Source organism: Phalangium opilio, unplaced genomic scaffold, assembly GCF_054372755.1.
Source record: "Phalangium opilio isolate 3A_F unplaced genomic scaffold, DU_Popi_V2 ptg000011l_1, whole genome shotgun sequence".
NCBI classification, from domain to species: domain Eukaryota; kingdom Metazoa; phylum Arthropoda; class Arachnida; order Opiliones; family Phalangiidae; genus Phalangium; species Phalangium opilio.
The window spans coordinates 443916-471904 of NW_028324147.1; the positions used below are offsets into that span (position 1 = coordinate 443916).

A 27989-nucleotide genomic window follows, 5' to 3' on the forward strand; every position below is an offset into this window, starting at 1 on the left:
AACGAGACTTAACTTTAAGCCTAATTCATCAAAAAGATTTCTCCGCTTCATTTAAGAAGTAAATAGCCTCTTCCCCCGCCCCCCGCGTCTTTCCACTTGTCGGTTTAAGAGTCCTTTGACAGAATTTAAAAGAATAACATAAAGTTTAGAACAAGTTCTAGAAAGAAAACGAAAAGACATCGCGGCATTAAATGATTATAACAGCGCGCGTTTAGCATACGCATATTTTGATAAGTTTCTGGCTAAGCCTTTTCCGAGATATCTCGTTTTGACGTCGCTTATTTTAATTTCAATCGTGTTTCTTATCGAGTAATTTTCATTCAAGTTTAGATGAGATTTAATAAAATGACAGACACCAAGGGACGATGAACTACATTCTTAAATTTATAATTCATTTTTTTAAATAAACATAATTTTCTCTACCCCTTTAATGATTTAATATATTCATCCTTAATGGCGTTAATGATAGGGTAGGACAAGCTAATTAACAAAACACTTTTTAAGGTGCCAAATTTAACAACCGCCTGGAATTATAATTAAGGTACTATATAAGTAAATGTTTTGTAAAGATACGTCATATTTACATATAGTTCGCGCGAATAATTTGCATTCAACCTAATTACGCTTAGCGGAGCGGGCAAAAACAGAAAAGAAATTTAAATAAAATTTTCATTTCAGGCGTAAAAATTTCGAAAACGTAACCGAGTCTCGTTCATACTAGAGACCTTGAAATATATTTCAATTTATTTTTAACCACTTTGAAATGGCGGTAATGGAAATATGGGAGTTTGAAAGTACGGCGCGAACGCGACTTGGCACGCGCGTGGGCGAGAAAAGAACAAAAAGCGCGCGCTCGGAAATTGCGCCAAAAATGGGCTTGAAAAATGAAAACTGCTAAGACAGCTGGTGCCATCTACTTTCACCCGAGAGAACTAAAAATGTAAACAAACCATTTTAAAAGTTTTAATACGGATTTTTCTTTTTAAATAAATGAGTCATTCTGGAATCTAAACAAATGCTCCTCACATTAAGATTTATTTATTTACTTAAAGTTGTCTAAATTAATTAGTCTCCGGGAAGATTGTTGCGCCCCCCTCCCCGTGTTCTGGGTAACATCAATCAAGAATAAATAAACAAAAACATCCATCTAAACGTTTATAGAATAGCGTAGTGGTGATAAAACCCCCTGGATAACTAAGCTATCAGGAAATGTTTTAGAGCTCCTGTATTTTTCAATCGAAAATTAACCGAAACTCGAAAGTGAGGTAAGAAAACCCAAAAACACTTAGACGCGGTTTAGTTGCAAAACAGGGAAGTTTGAAAAACGGTGGCACTCCAAAACTAACAATTTTTACACACTAAAAATATATATTTGCTCCTTGAAAAAAATAAAAGAAATTCACAGCTAAACAACTTGAAAAGCCTCTCAAAAAAAGCTACCCCCCTCCCCATCCCCATCCCACTCGAGACTCGGATTGTCTTCAAAAATAAATTTATTAAAAATAGCGTAGAATATTTTTTTCAGTTTCACCGGCGGCGGCACCAGACTTTAGTCATCCTCTATTAGAAGTCGACAAATCCCATAATAGCATCTGAACCCCAACCACCAATCAGAAGAACAGACTCTCAAACTCGAGCTACAACCTTTAAAAAGATACGGGGTACTCCATAGAAAGACACCATTCCCAGAGTGTCACCAGATATAACTAGGCTCTTCTGACATATCCTTCCACATTGCCTGCACACTCTAGTGTTTATCTTTTCCTATTTTGGAAGGCGCGAGAAAAAGTGTCGTCGCCAGTGTTTCCTCGGCTTCGCTTTGCCACCCCCCAACGTATGTTGTGACTATTTGGAATCGAAGGGCAGAGTTACCGTTCTTGATGTTCAATCCCATCCGGGTCACAGGGCAGAGGTTTTGTCACGGAAAAACGCAACCTTTTCGGGGATTTTAAGCTAAACATAAGGCGGGTTGTTTAGGTACCGCTAAAACATCTTTTGATGTTAATAGACTTATAGCGAGCGGGCCACGTGCTCAGGAACCGTCTGCTTAGTATTCAAGATTTGACATTAACGGTAAACACGAAAATTAATCTTCCCTCACCAAGTTCACTCTCGAAAATACTCGGTTAGATCTAATTAGAAAATCGTGAAACGATTATTAATTACATTTTATCACTCGGCACTTGTTTATTAATAAATTAACACAAGGGACATTTGATTTAAATTGAATTTAAACGCGGGGGGGGGCTTTAGGGAGCAGGTGCTTTCCCACGCTGCAAACAGTTGGCACATCCGTAATAACGCGTAACGGCACCACGCACTATCTTGTCATAGAGTTTAAAATAGCCAATAGTAAAGCACTGCCATCCCTATCGAATAAACTTCTAAAAGGGGACCGTTTATCACCAAACGCCAAACCATACCTGCGTGGTAATAAATTTCGAAACTAAGCCTATTTCGAAAAAGAAAAAAAAAACACAGGTCAAAGTGGTCAAAAGGGTTTATATAAATTTTACCGAAGAAGTTTTCTACCCTTGAATAATTTTTAATTATAACGTCCGTTCGTTTGGGCGAATGAAAAATAGCCTTTCAATTAAGAATTACTACGAATTATATTTAATGACTGTAATTATTTTAATTACTCGTTAGGCCAAGAAAGAAAGAAAGAAAGAAAGAAAGAATTAAAATTCCAAGTTTAAATTAAAAATTAGGAATTAACCCTTTTTTACGGTTTCGTGGCTGCCTTTCCAAAAACATTTGGTTGGTTACGCTAGAGACTATGTTTGTACGAATTCGTTTCCCCTCATTATTCAAAATAGCTCAACCAATTTATTACTAAAGAAGAAAAGTTCTTTCATACGTCGAAACGTTTACTTTTTGCCTGGTTTACTTAAAGGGCTGATGAAACGCACTCCTTATCTTACGTAAGCCAGTTTTTTTTAAAAAAATTTACTTACATACACCTATTTTAAATCGCCAATGACCTAAAGCCATAAATCTCTTGAGAAAAACGGAACGGTGACGTCACTAAGATACCGCCTACTAAACTCAAAGTGATATGCCACTTTCGATTTCAGTCAGTATTTTAAACATTTCACCAGCCCCTTACTGAATAAACAAACTCGTCATGTAGTGTACTACGCCTTACATTTTTGAATTAAAATAAAGAAAGCTCGGTTGATTGGACGAATTGGGTCACGTGGAAATTAGAAAAAGGAATTTCTTAAAATATGTTGGAACGGAAATAGGGAAGCTTCCAGCAATTGAGAAATAACAAAATTTCTGCGCTATGGCCAAGAAAACTTCTTATACCTTTAAAACAAGAGTTCAAAAATGTCACCTACGGCAAGTCGTACGACGATATACATTTATTTAGGTTGGGAACAACATGTAAACTCTAATTATAAAGTTAAAATAATTAAGTTAATTACAAAGCGCGAGCGTACGTGCTTTATGCCCATCCCTTAAGCGGTTGACGACAGCCTTTATTTTTAATAATTACTAATTACTACATACGCTTTTGGCCCGGCCAACAACTAGTCTAAATTTAATTATGGCTCACTCATACACCGTGGAATTGTTACAAACAATTATCATAATTGTTTGTGTACACATATAAATATACTTGTAAGCAGTTACATACGTGCCTTTAATGTTTACAAGAAAGAAAGAAAGAATGAGGGGGTAACCACGCAACACCGATTGAAGACAAGACTGAATTTAAAATACAGAATTACACCTAATATTATCACTAGTGGTTACACCCTCGTTTTAGATTTCAAATAATAATCCAGTTTCTTGTTTGCCAAAAAAACCAAAACTAATAAAAATACTTTCTTGTTTATAACTTAATTGCAGTTTAATTTCGCGTAATTTTCTCGCACCTTAATAATTTTAATTTCAGGTTTTAGCGAGCAAACCTCGAATAGGGAATTTTTTATTTCATAATTTGACCCCGAATTTTGGCACGCATAGATACTACGTGACACGAGAAAAAACCAATACCCGACCACGTTTCAATTGAATAATAAAATTGGAGAGAACAAAAATTGAAAGCTTACCCATCACAGTTCGTAATTACAATAAACAACCAGTAATTAACTCGAGGAACAGGCATCGGTGGCACGTGCCACCAAGAGGAGAGAGAGATAATTTACGAAATGACAAAATAAACTCTCTCTTTTTGATGATGAATAAAACAACCCGCGAATGGGTGCCAGGGATGTAAAAAAAAACTTTATCAATGAAAAGCGTGTACGTAACTGTAAAACGGGATAAAAAAAAATTTGATCCTTTCAGCCGGAAGTCCTTCTAATCCGGCGACGCGACAGACCCGGCCCGAGATTAAAGTGATATAGACACAATCTCGAAGGAGTTAAAAGAAGGATCGACCACGCGACCATAAACCAGTCTCACTTTTAAAAGTCCGCTGTCCCGTTCCTTGTTGTTTATGAAATCTCCTAAAATCTCACGCGCGTACTCGGGGGGGGGGGGGAAGGCGGGAACACGCGCGGGTTTCAGGGCGCGCGCGCAAAAGTTACTTAAATTTTGAGAGATTGAAGTAAAGGAAAAGGAAAGGAAGGAAGGAAGAGCCCGGACTCGGAGCCGGCGCCTCTCTGGGCCAAGAGCGTCTTTGCTCAGTCTCTCTTCTTGAAATCGAGAAGCAAGACGCGGCGGAGGAATAGGCTAAAAATAGAATCAGGGGAAGAACTTTATATGGAGCTTGGGGGTGGCCGGCCCAGCCTTAACCCCACTTGTCAAAAAGACGTAACCAGAAGTAAAAGATTAATTCATATCATTCTCTATACCCCCCCCCCCCCACCCCAATTGGTCTCCGAGTGAATTGGTTGGAAACGATATTCGAATCCATCGAATAACCTTAGGAGCAAAGGAAGTAGGCATTTCGCGTGTAGCGTTTGAGCGGCTTTCTAAACTACCTCTTAACTACAAGATACGAACTTTTAGTTAAAGAGTGTTAAAAAACAACGTCGTAGCTTAGGGGAATGGAGCGAACGCAGTCTACGCTGTCTACGCAGTTTTTGGCGCGTAGAAAAAACGCTCGCGCGTCACGGCACAGTGGACGACGAATAACATTACATTAGTGACCCTTAGACATCCGACCTCCTCCCCATCCTAGATAGTTTCCTCCTCCGCTTGGTTACATATTTCATTTCATCCTCTTCTTACTCAACTCTCCTCTTGCCAAGATCGCTTATTCCTACAGCGTGGTTCGGATCGAAATAAATCCGCGCCGATATTAAAGGTACATTTTAAATCTAAACCCGATATCATTGGTGACCCGTACCACTCTGTACGTTGGGCTTTTACCAACTTCCGGACGAAAGGGGTAATGCTTTTTAGGGTTGAAAGATAAAGAAAATTTTAGGGTTTTTTTTAGGCAGGCAAGAGCCGAGATAATGTCTTTTGTATTTTTATTACTGTTAAGTTTTGACATTAATCGAGGAGCGAAGAAAAGGAACCTGATTAATAACGTGTACCAACCTTTCTTTTGTTAACATTAACAATATAGGGTTACGTTATTAAAAGAGAACGTGAAACTACGCGACGTATCATATAGTACGGTATTATTGACGATAAATATTAATAAAACAAGAGTCTTTCATCTTTCCTTTAAGTAATCCTAACATTAATTAAAATCTTCCTTCGTAAGTAATTATTAATTTGTAGTCAGGGGGACCTCCCCCCTTATATCGTTTATTACAAAGATATATTGTCAAGGGGCCAAACAAAAAGAACCTTTGTCTATCAATAACCTTTTTATCAGAGAGGGGAATCTTTGGTTTGGGACACCGAAGCTATACCAGAGAAAGATGCCATCCATTGTCAGAGGATTTAATTTCTACCACCTGTCCCTACGGACTATTTTCTATCTCCCTCCGCCCGCAGACTCTTCTCTTTCAAATCCATAGATTCACGAAGATCGCTTATTATAAACTTATCATACTAAAGCATCTATAATAGTAAAAAGACTTTGGTCTATAGTAAATAGGTCAAATTGAACGCGTCGAGATATTAGAGAAGATAGCTCCTGTAAAAGTGTTTAACACGCTTCGCACCAAAGTGTCGCGGGTAAATCAACCCCGAAGGAGAGATGGAAACTCCGTTCCGAGTTCTAGAATTCTTATCACCGCGTGAATTTCCGGGATATTATATAAATAGTTTATTAGTTTTAAATGGAATGTTTATCTTAATACGATTTTTAAAGGTCAAAAAAGCACTTACTAGCCTAAAAGGAAGATAGAGTGGAAACTGACTTTAAAACAAGAACGCTATATCTGATCTCGATTATATTTCATTTTAAATTGACTATATCGTAATCAATAGTTAAAGGAGTAGTCTAACGACTAATCATCGCAATTTCCCCCTACAAGATTTCTACACTCCAATAAGTATAGTACAATACAAGTTACAGTCAAAAGAACCCAAGCGCACGTGTTTCCAGGATCGAGATCTGTATGACAGATAACCGCAACATTGGTTTTTGGGCCAAGAAATACGTAAGACGGAAGGCGCAAAAACGCGCGAGACACAAACACACTCGCAGAGAGACGGCGTTAAGACAAAAGTGGCGTATAAACTTACAGCTTCGCCCCCATCCCACGAGGAAGGTCTCGATTTACGCACAAATTTGAGCATCTTCGAAATTGTCTACACCTAGAAAACAATCCGGGCGCGAAGAAGAACGCGACAGGGAGACAACTCTATCTATATAAAGCGCCAGCGACACTTTGAACCACGTAGTAAGACGGGCACCAGCACCAGCACCAGCACTAGCACCTTCGTCTTTCAACTTTCTTGGCTCGAAGCGAGATCCGCGGGGCGCGAAATTTGGAACACTACGAGAATATGAAACGTCAAAAAACTCAAGTACTTCTGGATAACTGAAAAATTCTAAACAAGCTACATGGCGGGTGCACTGCGCGACGACGGTGTCTCGGTGCCAAAAGTTCCACGAGAGATTGGTCGGTCCCGCCAGGAGTTGGTTGTGCCAAATCAAAGCTTCTACCCCAAAACCCATACACACATATAGACACACACGTTTGGGATTGGGCGCGTAGGATATACCAAAGATTCTCGTAAAACTTTGCAGCTGTTTTTTGCCAACTTCCTGTTTCTCAGTCTCTTCTTTTTTTCAATCCTCGACAACTCTCTTGGACGGTCTCGGAGCCGAGCTAGGATCCCAGGCCTAAACATCTTCCCAACATATCTTACACCTTTGGAAGGAGAGTTATTAGGCTTAAGTCTCGGTGGCACGCGCCAATCCCTATAGCTCTTCCTCCCCGCGCTGCTCTCGATATAAATAGTAAACCACTGCCACGTGTGAATAAATAGCTTACATGGCCCGTCTATTGCTGAATGAATTACTCGGGACTATGGAATGGCAAGAGCAAAATTTATAGACACGCGTTGCTCACGAGGTATACCCGCCAATTTTCTCTCAGCTTCGTGTATACATCTTCGCCACGCACCGAGGGGGATGACGTAAATGTTTACCGGGTTAATGGTTATTGACGTACGTCATGTTACATAGACGGGAGCCTGGGGAAGAAGTCACTATGTACACCGGGACATTCTATAATGTCGAGGGGACATTTACTCCGGATACGGTACGGGAATAGTATAGGGGAAAACCTATCCGCACTTCAGGCCAATTATATTGGTTCTCGATCATTGCAGATGGAATCTTGTAGGTACCATTCCGTACCAATTCTATCTACGAATGCTCTGGGTTCGTGGTTGGTAAATGGACAAGGATTCTTGGGTACCAACATCCTGCGTAAGGTAGGTAATATTTAATTCTAAAACGCTCTGATCTATATGTTCCTCGGAAATCACTCAAAGATGACGAGGAATTTTCGGAAAAAATAAATGGAAGGCATGCATTTTTGAGGCAATAAAAATAAACAGATGGGAGCTTTATAGGCGTAATAACATTATCTCGAGCGACCAGAATTTCCAGAAATGTGAAAGATAGGCTCCATTTGGCCCCGATTCTTTATTTTTTGGAAGAAGTAGAAAACGAAGAAGGAAAACTCCGGGAGAAGTGGAAAAAATTGAAAGCTTCTTTTCCCAAATCCTTTAAAACTACTGGAAATTTCTTGGCCGATTTCCAGAGAAGGAAGGATGCCTTCCTCCTCATCTCCTCATCGCTCTTCGTCTTCCTTCATGCACCCAACCTGACAGGGACGTCCCAAGACTAATCCCCGCAATACCAAAGTTTAAACCCCATAGAGACCAGCCTGACTTATGACGTACTTCCCCAGTTTTCACCCGTTTACCAGAAGTTACGCCGTTAGATCACTCCGAGAGTCTCGCCTTAATCCGTCGCGACGATGATGGCTTCGTATTAGGAATAGGTTCGAATCTACGGCAATTCGGGGTTGAAACGAACTTTGACGCTAAGAATGCTCGGATTTTCTTTTCACCAAATTCGCGTAACGTTAACATGTCCCGCACCCCTGAACCCCGGACAGAACGACAACGCGCACACATTTTTCCGTTTGAAACCTCAAATTCTACCCGAGGAATTTATGACTAATAAATCGCTGTTTTCTAAAGTTTTTCCGTAAAATTATAATTCGCCAAGTATTGTTGTAATTAAAATTGAGGTAGTTGGCCATATCAAGAGCGAGTAAAAGTATATTGAGAGGACCCGAATGGATCATACGCGCGTGAAATTCAAGGCGGAGATAAAAACCAACGCGGATACGGATCAGCGCTTTCCTCGCGGATTAACGGCGCGTAGGATTACAAGAATACGTCACGCCTGAAGACATAAACTAAGCGCGTACTGTCACTCTCTCTTTCAAACTGAGCCATCTTCCTTTTGGATCATGACCAAAAATTGGACAAGCCGCTCTATTGAACCCAACGAAGTTCAATTTGTGCGCCCTACAACTCGCTCGGTACTTGCCGAAGTTCGACCCCTACCCCTTATTGTACGTTGTTATAATTATAATTCGCGTAAACAATAGTATACCTTATACTTTTGTGGTATTTAAAAGATATACAAGAACGTGTTTCGTAATAAAAACGAGACTTACCTTAACTTCGCATTCCGTATGGCAAATGTATTTGCAAACTGTAATTACAAAAAAAAAAGGTTATTTAAAAACTGTAATAAACATTTAACAGGTTTTTAATAGAACTTCCAAATATATATTCATGGTTTTAATAATTACAACGAAACAAAAGGGCATTAACATCTTTTAAAATATGGCTGTATATAATAAAGGGAAGATGACACGCCGCTATACCAGGGACAATGACTAACGCCGAATGAACTCAATATTTCTCGGGTAACATTCAATAAAAGCGAGTAATTATTAAGAACCAGATCCGGCATGCACTCGCCCTTGAAACAATGATGTAACAGAGCGGAAGTTGTCGACATCGGAACGCGAGTCTTTCAAAATGGAAAGTAATCGAGGAAATTAGGACTATTTTTTTCTTAATAGGCTCAGGGAGGGCAGATAGACTGAGTAATGACAGCTTGGTCGTCTTGAACATATACGATTCTACGGCGAGATAAGGCTGGCTGCCATTACCGCGCCTATATGTATCATTTTTAGGAGCAGCTCGGCATAACTCTAGACGTCCCTTGTTATTAAATTAACATTAAGGCAAGAGAGAAAATTGACTTCCACCAAACGTAATTGGCGCTTCAATTAGCGCGGAAGATGGCACCAGCCGTTGACCCTGCAGCCGCCTTCAAATATTCTCGACTAATTACAATCGGCCCCTAATTGAATTTTGACTGAAACCTTACTAGAGTAATTGAGAAATTAAATTTGAACTCGTCAAAACTTTATATACAGTTAATAAGCCATAAAATTTAAAAATAGCTGCACCACCCCCAAGCTCCTCTAAGGCCATCAGCGAGACCACCTCCAATAAACGCGTTAAAATCCAAATTCATTTTAGATTTTTAAAAGATATAGGCGATCTAGGAATCTTGACATGAAATGGAAAAATGATTAGGAGTAGTCAAAACGAATCGGCCAATGGATAAGTGAAGAGATGAAATAGAGGGAAATAAGTCCCATCGGACAGTCCTGTCAAAATAGTTCAATTCATATCGAGCCAGCCACTCAGGGGTGGGTGGAGTCTGCTAAAATAACTACTTAAGATTTGATTCGAATGGAATTGAATTGAATTATAAACCACCCACCCACCCACCCACTCAAATAAGTATATAGGCGCGATTAGGGGTTCCAGTTTGTGGTCGCCTCCCTGACGTATTTCGAATAAAAGCCTAGCTCCTTAAGCTTACTTCCTGTTAAGTTAATACTTGAATTAAACAAGATATATACCAAGGAAATTTGTCTTTTTCGAGGATCTAGTCGGCCTTGGTTGGTCATATACGCCAACCAAGAAACTACGGCGCGGGAATAGAAAGTCCCGTCATGGAGTAAATTTTCAGATCAATCCGATCCGATGGTTGGCATTTAAATTTGTCTCTCGCTATGCGTCATTTTAACCAACCGGAAGCGGAAGGAAATGAAGAACGCTTTTAATCGTAACCTATAACCTTCTATTCCGGGATTATGTTTTCTTGCTGGGATACGGAGTAAAACTCGACTATACGCTAAATTTCTCTTATAATAAAACGAGATAAAGAAAAAGGTTGGGGGAAGAAGAATTTCTGAAACGCACGCTGCGATTACGTGTTTGTATTGTACGCCGCTTTTACAATCGATTGAAAAAAAAACTATACACTCATTGAAAAGAGAAATCTTTTTGGCCCCCGGATGTCTTGAGAAAATATAAAGGCGCGTATCGTCCCTTTCAAAATGATAAACCCGGCGTGAAATTCGATTTCAAATAGAATAACTTGGAATTAACTTTGAATTAAATTAAAGTTCACGGTGTTATATTTAAAGACACCGCGATAGTAAATTGGTTTTTTTTTTTTCAAAATAATTCACGAGCTTATTAAGCAAGGTCAAAAATGATCCCGGACATTTGTCAGGCGTGTCCATTTGCTAGGACTAATTTCGTCAATCTTATACTTGACGATACAAATAGACGTAAGGGACTCGTATACCCGCAGAAATCGGTGGACGTTTTAGACCACACAAGTTTTAAAGTTTGCGAAACATTTAAAATAAAAAGAAAGAAAACAAACTCGGGGGGGGGGGGCATTGGACGCGGGATACGATGATACGTACGTAGATACATACTCGAGAAGAAAAATGTTTTTATACGGTATAAAAAATTCTGTCAAATAATTTTCATCGAATCATAAACTTGAGAATCGCCTTCTTTATACTGGTTAGCCCCGAGGGATGTCAAAAAAATATATGGGAAGAAAGACGTGACTTTTGTGACGTAAATTCAACACGGCATGTCCCTCCGCCGTACTATAACCTACGCTACCGAGTCAAACTTTAACTGTCGAGGATATAGGATTTGATTTTGACTTCTTTCGAACTGAACTCCGAACTCAAAACAGCGAGGAGAAATTACCCAAAATATTTTAAAAACCGTATCCTCGAGACCCTCTCTAGATGTCAAGTTATCTATAGCATCTTGTTTGAAAACATCTTCAATATTTTCGCAAACATTTTTTTCATGTAGGAAATTTGAATTTCAAAGGGTTTTTTCTTTTTCTTCCGAGGGGTCGACGCTAATTCTAGAAATTGCGACTAATTTTAGCAATCCGCGACGTTTATTTTTTTTTAAATATAAAATTTTAGAAGATATTTTTGACTTTAAACCGGAAGAATTTGCGGCGGCACGACGACCGTTAACAAGTTGGGTGCTTCGAAGGAATAAATGAAGTTCCACGGACAGTGACTTTTTGGGTAAACGGGTGGGTCATCGCGCAAGGTTAACAACTTTGAAACGCAATAACTTTAATTCAGACACGAATCAAGGGAAATCCTTCAAGAAGCAAATAGCCCTAAATGTCCTCATGGTCCTATCATTTGTTTTGCAATACAACATTCAAAATACGTAACTTTCCATATATTTGAAAACAGGTAGGCCGGACTATAAATTCACGAGATTTATTTTGGAGAAAACGGGTGAAAGAAAAAATGTTAAAAGACACTCACACACACTTACGTGTAGTGTTCTATTTTTTTGGATGAGTGACATAATTCGAGCTAGTCCTATCAAGGGAGAGAAGGAAGAAATGTTGATCTTGGAATTGCTCCCGAAATCATTTCCATGAGCGAGGGGCTACCAATACAGGCCCGCTATACGCGTGATGTCCCGGCACCTCACCTCACGCGTACCAGGCCTCGAGGTCCCCCAAGATGGAGTCATTAATAAAACAACCCTTCGTGGCGCACCAAGCCACCAAGAGTGACAACGTTTGACAATCCCTATTTTCTTTGGCCCACAACAGCCGGTTCGTATTTCTCTTACAATTTCCGTTTCGAGTTACTGTACAATTGTTACAAGGAGGTCAGGGTGGTCCCGTTAATCGCGAAATCTCCTATTTAATTCGTTACTCGTTCTTTTAAATTTAGGTGGACGAGGTCAGAGGTCACTGGGGTCCCAACACGCGTAGAAAGGTGATATAAAATAATGAGAAATTACCTCGACAAACGGATCCTTGATCGTAGACGTTCTGTTTGCAAAAATCGCAATTTCTGGGTTTGCGAAAATTCTTTTCTCTGAAGGTATGGACGCTTTTAAGTCTGACAGCCGCCAACGATTGTTGAGTCTGCAATAAAACGACCAGGATGAAAAACATTTCTTTTTAAGTACCGTACAAAAATAATACAGTAATAAATGCAGTCCGAGTTATCCCCAATTTCTAATCCACTGGTCTTTAAAAAATACACCAAATCAAGAATGACGCTTCAATTACGAGCTACTTAAATTTAAATTCAACCTACGAAAGACGCAATTTCTAATCGGATTATAGTTTAAAATAGACCCGATTTAAGGTTGCGATTCGAGCCGCTTTAAATGAAAAGATTACTTAAAACGTGATGGAAATTGAATCTTCCGATCATTCTTTCGTTCATCTAATTCGACGCTGTAAAGGTAAGCGGGGGAAAGGCCTAAAACATACGCAAACACCGAGCCTTACACAGTATTGGCTCAATATTATTGAACATCGTAATAAAAAAGAAATATTTCGTGTATAAAAAACCGGTAAAGATCGTAAAATCCTTTATGATCTTTAAAGAAAAAAAATCTTTTATATAAAATTTTGATTTCTTAATACGGATTTAAAAAAAGGCTTCGTGCGCAGGTGGTCCTTGTCTTTAAAAACAGTTCGAGGGTGGTCCACTTCGCCGTAAAAGCGACTCTCCTGCACCGTTAATATTCTTTTCGAGACTTTTATTATACAATATCTTCCTTTCAAGTAATCCTTATTTCATAATTTAGCTATTTTACTAATATTCGCTCCCATCACGATAATGACGACTTAAAACCATTGAAACATTTTAATACGAAAAAGGGTTCGAATCGAATTCGCTGCTCGTTAATAAACCAAAAGGAAAACTAATAGAGGTTTTTGTATAGACCAAATGTTAACCGCGCATAATGAATTTAGGCTCTCTGAAATAAATGAAAGCCGAAGTTCGCCTTGGCCTGAAGGGATATTCGTATTCTATTAAGAATCGACTTGGTGTACTCGATCTGTCTTAATTCTATGGTCCGCGCAAAATGTAATCACGATCCATCTTTTAAACACTAGAACCCTGGTGAAAATATAAAAGGCTAGAAACTCATTTGTAAAGTTCTAAAAAAAAGGTTTCGGGTTACGCGCATGCAGCAGTGAGCAACCCCAAATCTTGGTTAGTAATATCATTTTCACTTCAACTATTAGCCCTTATATTTCTTGAAGAAAAAAAATTAAATAAAAATTAATAATGATAAGCGCTTTGGGCCGGTAGACGAGTTGGGTGGGCGCTTTTTTATACTCGAACGATTAGCGTACTCCGCTTAATGTACATTTTAGCGATCTGGAAATGTTCTTGAAATATTTGTGGCGCGATGAAAGATTTTCAAATCGAGTACTTTGAATTTAAATAGGTACAATGCCGTACATGGCTTTGGTTTGGGGTTCTTGAGTCAGAGTTAACGTCTAGAAATCTATTTCAAGGCCACAATGACCTAAGGGTTACGTTCACTTAAAGAACTTTGATGAACTACTACCATAGTTCAAGGTCAATGTCAATGTCATTATAACATTGGGCTAGGCTCCATAATGGTTAACATTGATAAACTAGGTCAAGTGGTCCATAGTTCAAGGACACTAACATTGGGTTATATTGATTAGTCCTTTTTGAAAAGGTCACGAGGTCGTCGAGTTACACGAAAACTCTTAAAAATGGTGCTGGCAATGAAAACGGGCCTTTTCATTTAAACAGTTTAAAAATAAATTAAGCGTTTATAGCTTAACGAGTCCGAAATTAATTGAAATAAAAAAGATGTTTAATTATAAGTAAACTTATTAAATTGATAAGATAAAATTACCCGGGTATCATTGAAACGTGCTCTGAAAGCGAAATAAATCAATTTCTATATCACCATGTAAGCCAGCGATAAGGGATTGAAATTGGACGCATTTAAAACTGAACGTGCGTGCTTATTACGAACGGTGAAAATAATTATCAATACCAAGAACTCTCGTAAAGAATCTAAACCGAGACGGTAAATAATGGTTCTAGAATCGAAGCAAATACGAATTAATATTTAATGACAAGGTCAGGTGCGGCGGCGGCGGCGCCATCAAAGATCATTTTGATTATTCCGAAAAGGGTGGTGAATATTCAATTTTCAAAGGGGGATTCTATCGAAAGATTTTCATGTCGTACAAAGTGTGAAAAGTAAGTGCGCGGTTTGCTAAGCGTTTAACGTGCAAAGAACGTTTAACATATTTTATCAATTTAAGAATTAATAAATTTTTTGAACTCATCGAAGGACGTTTCGCTTTAATTCGTCGCCAAATTAAAATTATTTATTACACTTTGAAATTTGGTTTTTTTGGTTAATTAATATTTTAAACTATACGTATAAATTGTCCGCGTCGAACCAAATTTAGACTTTGAGCTTATCCTCGAGTCCAACGGACGACGCTCTAACTAGGAATGATCACGTGATCTAACAAGAAAATTAAAACATTTGACCCCTGAAATTTTGCTTAAAATCATCCATGAAATAAACGGGTAAATCCCCTACATTATTTGGGTCTTTTTCTTTGACGCACCTACGACTAAATCTCCCACACACGCGCGCGCGCGAGTTAAAGGCGCGTCATAAACGAGCGTCGACGTCACGGACAAATTCGTCAAATCAAAATTCATTAATTCGGAGATGGCCGCCAGCCAATTTAATTTAATTTCGGGATCGTATTTTGTTGGCTCCACCCCGACCATTAAAAACGCGTAATTAATCCTAAAAATCTTTTTCCTATTAAGAAAAATTATCATACGTAATTATATATCCTCGTATTAATGGATAATTCGTTCGTTGTAGCCGCCAAGCAACTTATAATCCCCTTTTTTCAATATTTATCATCGGTTTCGCCTTTCATTTATTTTATTTAATTTCACATACTGTTTTTCTTTCCTTTTATTTTAATTTTAATTTCAGACGAAACTCGAGATGGAATAAAACTAAAACTAAAGCTAGAGTGGTTCACCTTCCCTTTAGCGTCTCCCAACCTACATATAGTTACCGATAACAAAAAAGCGTAAAACCCAAACAACCCACTAGAAAAAGTTCAATAATCTTCCATGGGGAAAAAAAAAACCAGTTCAAATTCAATAACTCGCGAGTACCTGCACTATAAAGTGATCGCTAAACCCTAATCAAAACAAATCATTAAAAACTAGGCCTATAAAGAGGTAAAATATTATTTTAACTTTTTCTATCGCGTGCAAGTATGTTTTAACAAAATATTAAAATAAAATAATTAAAATAATTATGAAGAGATAAATATTATTTTAACTTTTTCTAGCACGTGCAAGTAGGTTTTAACAAAATATTAAAATAATAAAAGAGATAAAAATATTATTTTCAAGCACGTGCCTGTTAAATGTTTTTAACAAAATATTAAAAAAGAAAAAATATAGAATATTAAAAAAGAAAAAATATAGAATATTAAAAAAGAAAAAATATAGAATATTAAAAAAGAAAAAATATAGAATATTAAAAAAGAAAAAATATAGAATATTAAAAAAGAAAAAATATAGAATATTAAAAAAGAAAAAATATAGAATATTAAAAAAGAAAAAATATAGAATATTAAAAAAGAAAAATATAGAATATTAAAAAAGAAAAAATATAGAATATTAAAAGAGGTAAAATATAATTTTAACGCGACTTTTCAACAAAATATTAAACATATTTAGGAAAGCAATTTTTTGTCGGAATGTTAAGCTGCAATTCAATATCAAATAACCATCAATTCTGGCGGCGCGAGCGTAAAAAAGGGCAGACGTCAACGGTTGTAAAATAGAGCCCCTAATTATTAATCTTCACACCGCCACCATCCATTTAGCATCCCCCTCCCCCCGAGGGGAACAACCTTGAACCCCCGTGAAAAGTCCCGGCTAAATCTATAATAAAAGTTGCTATAAAAAATCTAAATTCGAGATGCTGGTCAGATTGGAGGAAGAAATATTATTGATAACGTTCAGAAGTATCAGAAAACGCCCTAAAATTCCCAAACCATAAGAAGAATTCGTGTATATAGACCCGGGCCGCCGTTTAATTCAAAAACTACAGAGAGATATTACAAACTTTATGTTCAATTTTATACAGAAGCTAGCCCGATGCGTTTTATAGATATTTTTATTATTGAGGGGTAAGTAACTCAAACATCTTACAGCGGACTTAATTTAAAACCAATACGTTTAATACGGAGAGTGGTCTACCCCTCGTTTACGAATTTATAATTTGAAGGCCGAGTATATATATTTATTTTTTTATAATATTATTCGTCGAAGATTTCAATCTTGTTATAAAGTTTGCTTTTGCGAAATTATATACGACGAAGTAGTCGAGGTAATCGAGAAAAGACGCGGATTAATACCTATCGGATAAAAAAGAAAGTAGCGCGGCCGAGTCTCTCTCTCTCTCGAGATTATATTCGAGAATCGTGACTAGAAACACAGTTTCTTCTTAATTTCGATTATTAAATGGCCAATTTAAATTTTAATCAAGCTCCAGGTTTTCTAAATTTAAAATTGACGGCTCAAGTTATCGTATTTCAAACCTATATTACAATTCTTCCGGCTCTTTCGGACAGACAAAAACAATGTCTCGAGTTAGACAAACAATAAGACAAGAATGAAATTTAAGTACGCCAACGTTACTCGAGCTAGGTGGGCTAAAGCCGTTGCATTCCACAAATGAACGCCGAGAAATCTTATTTCTCGCCTGGAAGGCATCGTTACCCGAGTCTAAAAACTAATACTTCATTCGATTATTCCGTGACGTTACAAAAACAAAACAAAGAACTCTAGGGTGGCCGCAAACATCTCGCGAATCCCTCCAAAGTATCCTACGCACTTGGATTATCCCTCTTCGAGGGTCAATAAATTCAAAGATACGAGAAGACAGTTAAAAAAATTAAGATAAGACATAGGTAGTTCGATTTCACTTTAAAAATTGACCATCAGCGTCCGAAAAGAGTGTATATATTAACTAAATTGTGTTTTGAGAGAAACTATCACGTATCTATTATAGAGTTCCCAAAGGAAAAGCGACAGTTCGTCGCCTATAGCTTTATAAATCTCTACGAGAAGATAACGCGGAGTGCCATGTTTCTATATATCCGAAAATGATAATAAAATAAAAAGACGAACGATACTTCTACTTCTACATCTTCTTCATGCTAAGTCAAACTAATGCCCCCATCGTTAGACGTATATCACACGATGTGGCTAAAAAGAATTCATTTCGGTCAATCTATATATAATCAAGGTTCTCGAATTATATGGACTTGTAATAATTGGATTCACATTCCCTTAAAGGGGTTGGAATAAGCGCGGCCGATCGAGGGTAATTATATCCCAGTTACAAATTGTTTAATGATCATTGGCATGAAAGTACAAAATAAAAAGCTAATTCATATAATGGGATCCGGCTTTCGTGCCTCCCGGCTGCCACTCACCATTCTATAGATATAATACACAATAGAACCATTAGCTCGCTCCTCAACAAGCCCCCCATTTGAATTTAAATTGGATCCCGATATTATTATTAGAAACAACTATATTGGTAGGGGCTTTCCTTTTTGGGCAGAAAATTCATAAAAAACCGGTTTTCAAACATTAACACTAAGACCCTCCAAAACTATAGTACCTATATATATATATTAGGGGAAGGTACATTTACATTAATTAATGATTCTAATTAAACCTAAAACGATTAATACCCACTTACTAACCTTAATGGCTATATTTAAAATTAAAAAAGTTATTTTTAATTTTTGCAATTTACTAAAGATGGAAAAAAGCTTCAGTTCCAATACATAGTTTTCAGGCTAGGAGGATTGATATCATTCACACTACAGGAGGCGAAGGTTTAGGGAACTCCAGTTTGTCCACCAAGTAGCCCCGGGGCCTCCTGGTGTAAATGGTATCAACACTCCTAGTCCGAAACTTAGGGGTTAAGAATAACATTAGGCAAATAAAGCCCTGGTTAAAAAACCCCAAAACCAAATAAAATTAAAAAAAACAAAACGGGACTTACTACTTTACGAGTCATTACGCAACGGTACAAGTACAACGCGGCACCACGCGTCAAACAAAACCCCAAAAGAAAACCCCTTTTTATAAAACTCAAGCGTATCGCTAAGGCTTAATCGATTTAAGGCAAAAGACAATTGGTTTTCGCGTAGTACAACACCATAACGATTATCCAATAGAAAAAGAAATTGAAAGAAACATCCTCGCTACGGAACGTTTCAAGGATTACTAAAACAATCTTATAAGGGTTCGAGAAGACGAAACTCTCTAAACTAAATTATTACTAAGAAAAAAAAGCCTTAATAACGAATATCAGTTTGAGTTGACAACGCGTAATAAGCCCGACTCCCACCTTGGCTTCGATAGTGATAGCCTGAAAGGAAGTCGCCTTTCAACTTGAAATTAAATACGCCACCACCAAAAATGTTGGTAACTCGCGAGTGAGCTAGCGAGTCCAGCCCACAACTTCTTGGCTTGCCCGCCTACGGACTCTCTCCGAAACTTTACAGACATAAAAGATCTAGAGGTTTTAGCAAAGATAATCAAACCCTCCATTTGATCTTAACTTCTACTAGCGAATTTAACCCCCCCCCCCCCACTCCAGCATGCAGTAATTCATTAAATTCCAGATTTAAATGTAGGCTATATTATTCAAATTCGATACTAGTTCGAGTAGGTGCGCGAGTTTGTGGTTCTTTTCTCTTTCGAAAGAAGAGTTTAAATTCACCCAGATTTTTTTAAAGTGATGTAAAATTTAAACTCGGTGGTTGTTACGAGCTCGCTCCCACGCTTAACCACTACACGTCATAGATATTATACTCGAAAGTTGTACAGCGTTTCATCATCGCATTTGAGGCCAAATATTTTAACCAATTATGGAATATAAAATATTGAAATATAAATGCAGATTTAAAAGAGAAAAACATATTTTAAAGGGGGTATACCGTTCCAGAGGGTTCACGCGTAACGCCTACTCTACCCAATCAGCCTTTTAGTTAGAGTCCCCCCCCAATGGTTTCGGTTCAAGTTTCCAAGGGTTAAGTTCATGGGGGGGGGGCAAGGTCATATTGCCGTAATAATAATCTTAATAGTTCGAAAATTAGCGCGTAATTAAATTAAAATTCACATACCCAAGGCTTAAATATTTATCTAGCAGGCGTCAATCAAACTGATCTCGGACCGTAATCAAAGAAGGCGCACTCGAGAAACAAGTATCATTACAGAATCTCAATGTCATTAAAAACTGATATCAGACCGAGGTAATTCATTCGAGGGAACCGCCCTAAGTATCGAAGAAAGATCACGTGACAAAGAAACCAATCGTATGGTTCGTATCGTTTTACACTAAGGACTTATTCAAATATTTATAGACCGAGGAAATAAATGTTTTACTTTATAGTCCGTGTTATTCTTTGGCAAAGACTTGTCAAATAAAATGAGGCGTAAAATGTCCCTGAATCTTTGCCAGAATACACAAAAGCCACGAGCAGCTTGACAAAAGTTATTTCCAAAGCGAAACTGGCAATCATTTTTTACGACCCTACATTTATTGAGGATGAAAAAAACTATTTCTTTGTTTGTTCGGGCTGATTTTTATATCAGACGACGTTATTTTAAAAATAAGTTTTGGTAACTAGTAGCCGTTGCTTAGCAACGCGTTGAATAGGAATTGTGTAGCGAAAGATTCACGCGCGATACATTTCACGAGACAACTTCAAAGATTGCTTTAAGCCTAATCCTCAAATTTTAGGCTTAAATGTTAACTTGGTTTGAAAAGATCCAAGCTTTACTTCTAATTTCACTCGATCCTAGAGGTCATACAGGTCGAAAAACCTTTCAAATTCATAATTTTAAGTAGCACTATTTTGTTTTGAAATCATTAAGCCTATTTTCTTACGTTAGAATGTTAAAACGTTGGTCTTACCACTCGGTTATTGCAGGTTTAAAGCGGGGATACAGGATATATAGTGGCGTGCAGCGGCGGCGGTCTTTTAAACATGGACACGACGGATAAATACGTTTTGTAAATTCCAACAGATGCTCGCTCCGCAATGGCTCACGAATTTAAACTTGACCCTTTTTTTATCGATAATAATAAAGCAACCGTGAGAAAGCCGGCCTTAATTATGTTAATTTAATTCCACGTTTAATTCCTCCAAAGTGACGTCAATAAACTTTAATTTTTATCCAATATTTCAATGCCTAAAAGAAGAAGGCTATTGAGGAACGACGACGCGATAACTGCAGTTTGTTTGTCCCGCTGCTGCACTCATGCACCATTCCATTGACTGACTGACATTAGACGTCAAAATAGGCTTAAGGATTTCTTTTCGGCCGCGTAGGTAGCCATCTTCCCCCGGGTTCCCAATTCATTATTCCAAGTTTGTATAAATATAAAGTACACACGGTACAAATCCGTTTTCACGTCATCCTACGAGGGTAGATTAAACCAAAAGTGGGTTGTTACGGTTTCCGGTTTCTCGAGTAACCTTTCGTGGAACAAAACCTACGTAAGTAAGTTTCGCCAAACTAAACACGCTTTAATGAAGGGGGTTATTACTGAATATTGACCTTTGAACTTGGATGCACGCGTTAGTTAGGGTTATAACCCTCGGAGCAATTTGACTTGATCAAATTAGAAAAAGGAATCGGACAATAAAGAAAAATTCAGTACGAGAAAAGTATTCCCTCATTGAATGCTTCATTCATAAAATTCTATGAAAGAACTTTCCGATGTAATCGAGGGGGGGGGAAAGGGGGGGTATTTGAAATTAATGACTATACACGGGCAAAGGTACAACAGGTACACTCTTATTTCACCCCGCGTATCTCTTTGCTTTGATGGCTTCAATAGCCAAATAACAGAAACCTAGCATTAAATGTCATTAGACACGCGCGTAAAAGCCAACATTTACGCCAACTCGACCTCAAGAATGTTAAAGGGAGGCTGAAACTACATAAGCTTGGCTGGCCTCTTGTACGTGCGACTTATTCAAATATCAGAATGAGGATTTATTTTTCCTCTCGTCTCTAAAAGTTGTTGGGGAAAGCGGAAAGCCATTGCAATCGGTAAGTTGGTTTCGTGTAGTCTTTTAGCACCTAGGAAGGTTCTACTAAGATATTCTAAATGTTTACGAGTTTTAGGTCACGAGGTTAAATGAGACGTAACCAAAATATACAGTATATAGGCCCATAAAATTTTAACCTATAGATTACGTACAAAAATAAGAAATAACAACTAAATTTTCTGTTTATACAGATTTTGTTTTTCGATTGTAAATAAAATCTAAAACAAGTTTAAAACATTCGCGTGTTTTTTCTTGTTTTATTTTATTTCGTGGATTGTAAATTAAAGGCGTCACAACATTTTTATCCTCTTTGAATAATAAAATTTAAAGGAAAATTTAGGTAACTAAATTTTAAAAAAAATTATCTTTCTATAAATCGTAGCCTTTAAAATCGAAATAATTTGAAAAAGGTGATGGAAAAATTATTCCAATTTAAATTCCAAGTTGCGATGATAAGATAGACTCGAGGAAAAAGGGTTTCATAAATCTCAAATCTTTCAATCAAAGATTTTTTTAAAGAAATCTTCAATTTTGACAACCGCGAATTTTCCAGACGAGAAATCTAATAAATAATTTTAAAATATTTGACCAACATTTAAAGGGATACTGAAATAGCCTCAACTCAACCGAACTTATTTAAACGAAGCGTAGCATATATTATAATTACGATAACTCTTTGCCACGCGAGGTGACATACTTATGGAATATAAACATAATGACTTGGTTATTTTTGAAAAATTCCAGACGGGATGGAAATTTTGATGACGCAAATTACAATATAAAGTTCAATCTGACACGGGGCGGGGAGCCTTCTTAGAAACGGCGGGGGGGGGGCGTTTATATTAAGTAACAAAGGTGAAAAACCCCAGGCAGGTAATTTCTTTGATAATTCGATTTTATCATCTCCAATTAGACGCGGTTTTTTTTAAAGCACGCGAGGAAAAGGTGGTGTTAATTCATCCCATTATTTTACTCGCATCTACATCGATACAGAAACGAAAATTTAAAGAGAGCCTGAAATCAAATTATTTCAGTTTTCACGGAGACTCATCATACTGGGCACTACGACACCCATTTCTATTCTCTTTTGCTATCACCATTAAAGACGTTCGCAAACAGGTTCAAATTATTTATTAAAATTTAAAATCTACGCAACCGATATTGTAGGGAAAACCTTGGAAGACGTAGCTTGGGTGCCGGTGGTGGTGGTGGGGGGGGGGGCGTATTAACCTCGAGCGATGATAATCAGGTGACCCGCGCGCACCCGAGATTTTTGGCGGGAAGATTAGCGCCTATAATAAGAAGCGCCGTTTAATTTTTAAGCTAAACATCATCTTGATCTTATACTTCAGGGGGACAATCGTTGGTAATAATCATTCTTCCCGTTACTATCTTCCTGAGAAATCTCGCCTATTTTTACCACCACCACCTAAGCCAAGGATGGCCCCCCGGGCATCTTCGTGATCCCATAAACGATCCTTGAGAAATCGTCTCCGTGCTCCTTCCTTCCAGAGAGAGAGCGTTGGGTTTGGGTTTTTTATATATTTTAGCGGGGTCCATTGATTGAAGAAGCCGAGAGCCAGTTCCTTCTTGAAGGAGCAGCGGGATTCCAGCGCCGGGTTCATCGGGGTCAACCATTATGCCCGTCAGCCAAACTTCTAGGAGGAGGATACTCTAGCGCGGCCTTGCCCCTTATTCCATTCGAACCTGGTCCATCACCCATTCCCCTACACGAAACCCGCGTCACATGATCTTATAAACCAAGCGAGGGATTGCGAAACTAAGAAGAACGTAATTGCATTGTAGAATGTCCGAAGACATCAGTGGATTTTGGCAATCCAGCTCTCTTTTCGATAGAAGCCACGACGCGAGCTGTCAAACATGGGAGCGTTGGGGAAATTCGTGTATCGATGATCGAGGTCGATCGTTTATTCAATTAAGTCGGAGGCGCTGCTGCTTTAATTAGAAGATGCCAATTTCTTTGATCTTAATTTAAGTCAAGATCGTCTCGTTGTTGTTGGGTCAACTCCGAAACTAATCTAGATTATACAGCGTGCCAAGTTGGCCTATAATATACGCAAGCCAGGGCTGTTGAACTTGTAATATCTGGATCAAAAATGTGTCGGGGAGGGAGAAACACCTTGGGGGGGGGGAATAATTCATTCGATGATCCCCCCCAGTATCAAGGAAGGTAGATGAAGACGAAGATTGATACAAGACGCCTTGTTTTCTAATTTAATAATCAAAATACCTCAAATCTTTTTCGATACTCATTCATTACGTGTGCCACAATATTTACCATTTCTTTTCATGATTATTTTTGGCAATTTTTTGCGCAAACCCGTAAACACCCTTTTCTTTCTTTATATCTATATATACACACACACACACACACACACACACGTAATTCCATCATCTTGAGACTGTAGTACCAACGGAGCAAGGATTTATTTTTCACTTTTTAGGATTTCATTTTTTCTATGGGGAGGGGGGAGGCTTGACCTTTAAGGGTCAGTATATAGAAAAAGCAGCCTCTTAGAATAAAACACTTCCATTTTTCCCGCGTATAGCCCAAACACTTATTCGCGAATCGTGACCAGATAATTTTATATATTATTTTTTCGCCTGAATCGCCTTCTATAGCTAAGATAAGAAGTTCTACCTGTCTATGGAAGAAGCGAATAAAATCACTCCTTGATTGTTTACATTATGGCGCGCTTTTATAGACAAATTAAAACCTTACCCGGCGCTTTTAACTTCTTAACTTCAACGACGGTGAAGAAATATTTATCCTTGACCCAAATGAAATTAGATTTCTTAATTTTGATTGGGGGAAAACCAAGCAAAATTTATTTAAAAAAATATATTAACCGAAAATAATTTCGATTTTTTTTTGAAATGCCTGCAATTTGGGATGACCCTACCTTTCCCAGACTGATTCTGACCATCCCAAAAAATAACCCTTTAGATACCTGAACATCATGGCGTATTCAAACCGGTAAGTATTTAATTTAAGAGGGAAAACCCAATTTGAAATGGCGCCAATTTATAAATAAATAAATCAAACTGTCATAACTCAAAGGTTACCTAATTAAAATCTTAGAAAAAACCCGTCTTCAAACCTGGGAATAAATTTTTAAATAAATTAAAATCATAAACGTAAATTGTAAGGAAAGAAATAGTTTTTGTCGGAGCGGCGTGGGTGGAAAAAGAAAAGGCATACATTTTTAAAGGGATTATGACACGAAAGAATACGTAATAAAGTGATCAAATGTTTAAGTTTCGAAACTTTAAAACCAACTGATGGATGGGTGACCTTTATCATAATGTAATAACACTCCGTGATATCTTTTTTCTCTCCAAGCTTACGCCCAAATACCTGTACATTTTTTATTTCAAATGGTTTTTATTTAAGATAAAGAGTATTAAAATTCGAGGTTACTTTTACGAGCTCTTCCCAAATTATAAGCCGAGTTAAGCCGAAATTTTACGGTTTTATTATTTGATAAAGGTGCGCATGGTGCTTTTATCTCTCTTACCGAATATTAAACCGTAAAAATAGCGCCCTCGCCATATCAGAGACGATATACACCGAGTCAAGACTCTCGGGATAACGCGCAGAATATTGAACTCGCCATATTCCAGACGATGCTAAATACTCGGGTCCACATCAACCCGAGAGAGCGTCAGTAAATAATGTTGGAAATTAAGAATTTTTGGAACCCTACGGAGGACCTGTGTATACTTGAACATTCGTCTGGTCCAATTTGGTCAAAAGAGCATGCACCGTCTCAGGGCCAGGGCCCAGCCTGATTGGTCGGCGGGGTTGTGGCTCGCCACGCGGGTATCAAATATCGCCATCGTTTTTAACGCCCCCCCCCCCGAAGAAAAAAAGCTCTTTCTAGTTCAACAATGGGTAACTGATATCCTCGAGAAATGAAAAATACAATCCTTCAAGCAAGCTTGGCGAGGAAGCGAAAAAACAAGCCCAACTCGAAGGTAGAAGGTAAACGCGGTAAAGAAAAAAAAACACTGTTGGTAAAAGGTAAACACGGCGAAGGAATGTTTCCAAATGTTTGACCTCCCGCTTACGAAACGTCAAATACAACAATTCGCGAAATTGCGCGCCCGCCAACCAAACTAATTCAAGCCCACTTTGCTCCGCAATCGGGTTAGGGATAGCCCCCAAAGGGACAGTGAAATCCCTCCGAAACGCGGTGTTTCCGAGGAGGAACGAAACACGGTTCTATTTAAGTAATTAGAATCTCTCTTTAAATTCCAGTTACTAAGACGCGTTTCCCCGACAACCGAATGTTAAATTAGATCTATTTTCCCAAAGTACGATATTCATTTAGCAAACTGGGCTTGGACCCTACCAAGCGTAATGGTGACCATACCGAGCGGGAATAGCGAAGCAGGAAGCCCCGAAGTATTTGAGCCAAGCATCCCGCTGCTCCAAAAACTACGCGGCTAGCTAGGGTCCTTGGCTTCATCAGGGTCTTTGCCGCTCGGTCTTCAAAGACCAAAAAAAGAAAACTCGCGGAACAGAAAACGCTGAGCTTATGAGAAAAAGGCGCTATAGCTAGAGGATTGAAGCCGTCAACCACGCCCATTCAAATTATAAAAAATAACATCCACCACTATCTTGGAAAAGGAACGAAAATATATATACACTGTTTACTTATGGGTGCGGTCATCCTATCCTGCATTGGTACGGGCTGAATGCTGCTATCGCCTTTTGGGACCTCAAAACGCGCTATGTAGCTAGCACAATCACGATTTTCCAAGGGTGCCCCCGCTTATACTAAAAGGAAAAACTCTCCGGGGTCAAAGGTCAATACAGAAAAAAGAGAGAGAGAACTTAAAAGTCAATTGGGCGTCGACTCTCGTACGTGCGAGTTGCGTGACCCCCCATAATGGCGGATCGCGACACTTTGAATAAAGTTGCACCACCTGATAGTCTTCTAGTGGAAACGTTTACAATTTTTATAACGTCGGTATGGAGAAATTAATTAAGTACATTTTATTGGATTGGGTTAATTCGGATTCAACTCATTCTAGTCAATAGAAGAATTATCTCTAATTAACAATTAAGATGCACGGACAGACATTTCTTGAAATGAACGTAACACTCCAGTTGTTTAAATTTAAATAGTTTTTAAAAGTCTGGTACAGACTACAGAAACGTATCGCGCCCTCGATGACTCCTCGAGATTAGATGGTTGTTCATGAAGAACACCCGTTCCGTTCCGTTATATAATTTCGCCGACTCCATCCATCGCATCGTCGGGTTCATTGTAATTGCACCTATACCCTCTCTAATACCTATCCACCTTAACCCCCCCCCCCCCGAGGGAGGAGAAGATTATTGGCAGGCAAGGTCGTGCCTTGGCTTTTTCAAACTAATTTTTGAAGAGGTCTAAAATTTAAAAATTCCCCCCCCCCTTTTCTTTTGAAAAGAGGTTCGCAACTATAACTTGGCACGTAGGTGCCAAGCCATAACTAATTAAACTCTATTTTAAAGGGAGAGTGAATAAAATACCCTAATTATTACTAGAGGGAGTGTAACATGACGAGGGAGAGGGGGGGGGTGTGACTACTCTCTTATAATTTCATATTTTTGCCATGGCTAAGCCTATTTAAATGGCAACAACGTGGCACGGATGTAGCTAAAACTCCACTTTGGACTAAACAGCCCGTGAAACAATGTAAACGAGGTCTTGTAGTATAATTTTCTAATATCAAAACTGAAAAAAATACGGCGGCTCACCCGCCTTTGATCTTACACGCGATACCACGAAGTTATGAAAAAAAAGTTTAGAAAAAATAAACATAGCCATGCAAAATATTAAAGATACAACATCACGCGCGCGGCTCTACCTTCGTAACTCCGCATATTTTAAGTTAAATCTATTCTATTTTATAAATCCAAGAATTCCAAGTTGTCATTGGAAACCAAGCGTACTTTTAATAAAAGAATCTAACCTTCAACCCTCCTCATAATGAATTTTAATCTAAATTAAACCTAAAGAACGTGGTTACGACCTATTGGCACCCACCACCTGTTGCGTACATCTACCACTATCGTAGTAAACGCCTTGGAGATGACCAAAAGCCTATTGGAAAACGGGTTTTCTAACTTGGACTTTTGTCGCGTCCAAGCCACTCAAAGGTTATAATATGGATTAGCCCGGTATCAAAAAACGGATACGAAATTTGTAAATTCGTCAAT

The 27989-nt window shown here is 38.2% G+C and overlaps 1 protein-coding gene across 9 annotated transcripts in view; it reads right to left on the bottom strand.

Annotated features, from left to right (window-relative positions):
• The window catches only part of by (focal adhesion protein tensin), a 73230-nt gene that overhangs the window by 42152 nt on the left and 3089 nt on the right, over positions 1–27989 (bottom strand). For 8 of the 9 annotated variants that reach the window (XM_089856690.1, XM_089856715.1, XM_089856695.1 and 5 more), the window contains 2 exons: positions 12571–12697; positions 9066–9103 (listed from right to left, as the gene is read on the bottom strand). In XM_089856690.1, the coding sequence (XP_089712816.1) occupies positions 9066–9103; positions 12571–12697 (165 nt within the window). Of the gene's footprint in view, positions 1–4061; positions 4579–9065; positions 9104–12570; positions 12698–27989 lie in introns of those variants that run through there. The other variant, XM_089856758.1, reaches the window with a different exon arrangement.